Here is a 3,783-nt window from a genome sequence, read left to right on the forward strand (position 1 = left end):
ATAGATCATTGTCTGGACAAAGAGAGAGTAAACAAAAGGTGGTGAAAACAACTCAAACAAACATAGACAGCAAGACCCAAGAACCATCAGCCAGACAACACTACAACACCCCACCCTGTATCTCAGGGGTTTGTACTTCAGGAAGACCACAGGATGGACCACCGCCAGGTAGCGCTCCACACAGATACAGCACTGGAACAGGGGACGACCAGAGAATACTAACCCAAAAGAAAAATGAGAAGCTTTGTGGACAAAATCAGACTGGGTGTAGAGATCAGCCACGCTGACGGTATTAAAGAGGCAGAAGAGGATCTCAGACACGGTCAGGTTGAGAGAGAAGAACTCTGAGGCCATCGTCCCTCCAGCTCCAGTCAATATCAGCCACAGGATGTAAACTTTGGTTGGGAGACCCAGGATGATGTTGATTGAAAAGGAAGCAGTAAAAATGTGGACATATTGTCCCACATGGTCACCCTGTTCACTCAGATCAACGAGGGAGATCGGAGGAGGGGTGGACGTATCATTGACTGTAGATACACTCATCTCAATGATAAATGTAACTGTAATGTGTGAAAGTTCTTGAGATCTGTAAGGGAAAGAGCCAAAGGGAGAGAGAGGGAGAGAGAGAGAGGCAGAGAGAGAGGGAGAGAGAGAGGGAGGGGAACAACAGGTTCATGCAACAGGATCATGCAAAGTATTTATTCTCGGTATAATATCAGTCTTTATTCATCTTATAACCACTGCAGTTTATAATCAAATCAAATATTATTAGTCACATGCACTGAATACAAAGATATAGAGCTTACAGTGAAATTCTTACTTGCAAGCCTTACAAGCCCTTTACCAACAATGCAGCTTTAACCTCTTAGAGCTCTAGGGGCGCTATTTCATTTTTGGATAAAAAACGTTCCCGTTTTAAGCGCGATATTTTGTCACGAAAAGATGCTCGACTATGCATATTCTTGACAGTTTTGGAAAGAAAACACTCTGAAGTTTCAGAATCTGCAAAGATTTTGTCTGTAAGTGCCCCAGAACTCATTCTACAGGCGAAACCAAGATGATGCATCACCCAGGAATTAGCAGAATTTCTGAAGCTCTGTTTTTCTCTCCTTATATGGCTGTGATTGCGCAAGGAATGAGCCTACACTTTCTGTCGTTCGCCCAAGGTCTTAGCAGCATTGTGACGTATTTGTAGGCATATCATTGGAAGATTGGCCATAAGAGACTACATTTTCCAGAGGTCCGCCCGGTGTCCTTTGTCTAAATTTGTGCGTAATCTTCAGGTGCGGTCATTTTCTCCTGGGATTCAGGAGAGAAAGCATGTGTCCAAGAACGATGTATCAATGAAGAGATATGTGAAAAACACCTTGAGGCTTGATTCTAAAAAACGTTTGCCATGTTTTCAGTCGATATTATGGAGTTAATTTGGAAAAAAGTTTGCGTTTTGAGGACTGAATTTATGGATTTTTTTTGGTAGCCAAATGTGATGTATAAAACGGAGCTATTTCTAATACACAAGGAATCTTTTTGGAAAAACTGAGCATCTGCTATCTAACTGAGAGTATCCTCATTGAAAACATCAGAAGTTCTTCAAAGGTAAATGATTTTATTTGAAGGCTTTTATGTTTTTGTTAATGTTGCGTGCTGGATGCTAACGCTAATGCTAACGCTAAATGCTAACGCGAAATGCTAACTCTAGCTAGCTACTTTTACACAAATGATTGTTTTCCTATGGTTGAGAAGCATATTTTGAAAATCTGAGATGACAGTGTTGTTTACAAAAGGCTAAGCTTGAGAGATGGCATATTTATTTCATTTCATTTGCGATTTTCATAAATAGTTAACGTTGTGTTATGCTAATGAGCTTGCTGATAGATTTACACAATCCTGGATACAGGGGTTTTTTCATAGCTAAACGTGACGCAGAAAACGGAGCGATTTGTCCTAAACAAATAATCTTTCAGGAAAAACTGAACATTTGCTATCTGAGAGTCTCCTCATTGAAAACATCTGAAGTTCTTCAAAGGTAAATGATTTTTTTGAATGCTTTTCTGTTTTTTTGTGTAAATGTTGCCAGCTGAATGCTAATGCTAAATGCTACGTTAGCCATCAATACTGTTACACAAATGCTTGTTTTGCAATGGTTGAGAAGCATATTTTGAAAATCTGAGATGACAGTGTTGTTAACAAAAGGCTAAGCTTGAGAGATGGCATATTTATTTCATTTCATTTGCGATTTTCATGAATAGTTAACGTTGCGTTATGGTAATGAGCTTGAGTCTGTATTCACGAACCCGGATCCGGGATGGGGAGATCAGAAAGGTTAAGAAAAAACAAGTTTGCTAACTATGAAAAAAATGTACTAAATATGAAAAAAAATGTAGAAAATAGAATATTAACTAATAATTAAGCGCTACAACAAAATAACAGTAGCGAGGCTATATACAAGGGGGTACTGGTACAGAGTCAATGTGCATGAGCACAGGTTAGTCGAGGTCATTGAGGTAATATGTACATGTAGGTAGAGGTAAAGTGATTACGATTAGATAATAAGCAGTGAGTAGCAGTAGCATAAACATGTGTGTGTAGTGGGGGGCATTGCAATTAGTCCAGGTAGCCATTTGATTAGCTGTTAATGAGTCTGATGGCTCGGGGGTAGAAGCTGTTTAGAAGCCTTTTGGCGCATAAGGGTGTTAAGTCGCTCTGCTTTTTGAAAAATATTTGTAAAACGTTGAGTACCATAGGCAGCTGAAAACCTGATGGAGCTAAATTAAGAACGATATTCTCTTAAAATCCTTTGTAGGTTATGTATGCAAAAGAGATGTAAACTTGATGAAATCTCAAAATGTGTCTGCAAAATTGACACTATTCAAATAAATATTTATATTTTTTATTTTAATCTAATGTATTTGGTCATAAGGTACGTAAATTGATAGAAATCAAAGGTTTTGCTAACCTGTATTGATGCAGCATCCCTCTCTCCTGGGGTGTGGTGTGGTTGTGTCTGTGGTGCTGGATCTAATACTGCATATACAACACCCTGCCGTGCTCTGACACACCTGAGAGACACGTGGACATTGTTATTTTTCAGACATCCAAAATGGCACCCTATTCCCTGTGGGTCCTGGTCAAAAGTAGTGCACTACATAAGGTATAGGGTGCCATTTCAGACGTCAACCAGAGCACCAACAAGAGGAGTGTCAGTTTGTAGGCAAATAAGATGCACTCTTGTTTTAAAGCAGTGAAATGACAGCATTGTCAGCCAAGACACTCTTAAAAACCTACAAATAATAATAAACTAATAAAAGAAGCAACACATTTCACTCCAATTAACAAATTAACAGTTAGAAAAAGTATTGCTTTGAGAAAGAGTAATCAGGGGAAATCCTTTAGGCAACAAACTACAGTGAAATAAAATGAACAATTTGCGTGTTTTCTTGATAGTACAGGATAAAACAAGATGATAAAAATCAGATCATAAATGATTTACAATCACATCTTCAGCTTGTATTGTTGAAGTCAGAAGTTTACATACACCTTAGCCAAAAACATTTGAACTCAGTTTTTCACACTTCCAGACATTTAATCCTTGTAAAAATTACCTATCTTAGGTCAGTTAGGATCACCACTTTATATTAAGAATGTGAAATGTCAGAATAGTAGTAGAGAGAATTATTTATTTCAGCTTTTATTTATTTCATCACATTACCATTGCGTCAGAAATGTACATACACACAATTAGTATTTGGTAGCATTGCCTTTAATTAGTTTAACTTGGGTCAA

General features: G+C 38.1%; 1 protein-coding gene across 1 annotated transcript in view; it reads right to left on the minus strand.

Moving 5' to 3' along the window:
• LOC118941354 (G-protein coupled receptor 4-like) overlaps positions 1 to 3,053 on the minus strand; it is a 3,757-nt gene extending 704 nt beyond the window's left edge. Inside the window, exons 1-2 of the mRNA XM_036953810.1 lie at positions 2,957 to 3,053; positions 1 to 586 (exon numbers count right to left, since the gene is read on the minus strand). The exon at positions 1 to 586 is cut by the window's left edge and continues 704 nt beyond it. Coding sequence (XP_036809705.1) covers positions 1 to 586; positions 2,957 to 2,973 — 603 coding nt within the window. The 5' untranslated portion in view covers positions 2,974 to 3,053. The remainder of the gene's footprint in view (positions 587 to 2,956) is intronic.
• Positions 3,054 to 3,783: the final 730 nt, after the last annotated feature.

The sequence above is a fragment of the Oncorhynchus mykiss genome, chromosome 19 (genome assembly GCF_013265735.2).
Source record: "Oncorhynchus mykiss isolate Arlee chromosome 19, USDA_OmykA_1.1, whole genome shotgun sequence".
Classification (NCBI taxonomy): Eukaryota; Metazoa; Chordata; class Actinopteri; order Salmoniformes; family Salmonidae; genus Oncorhynchus; species Oncorhynchus mykiss.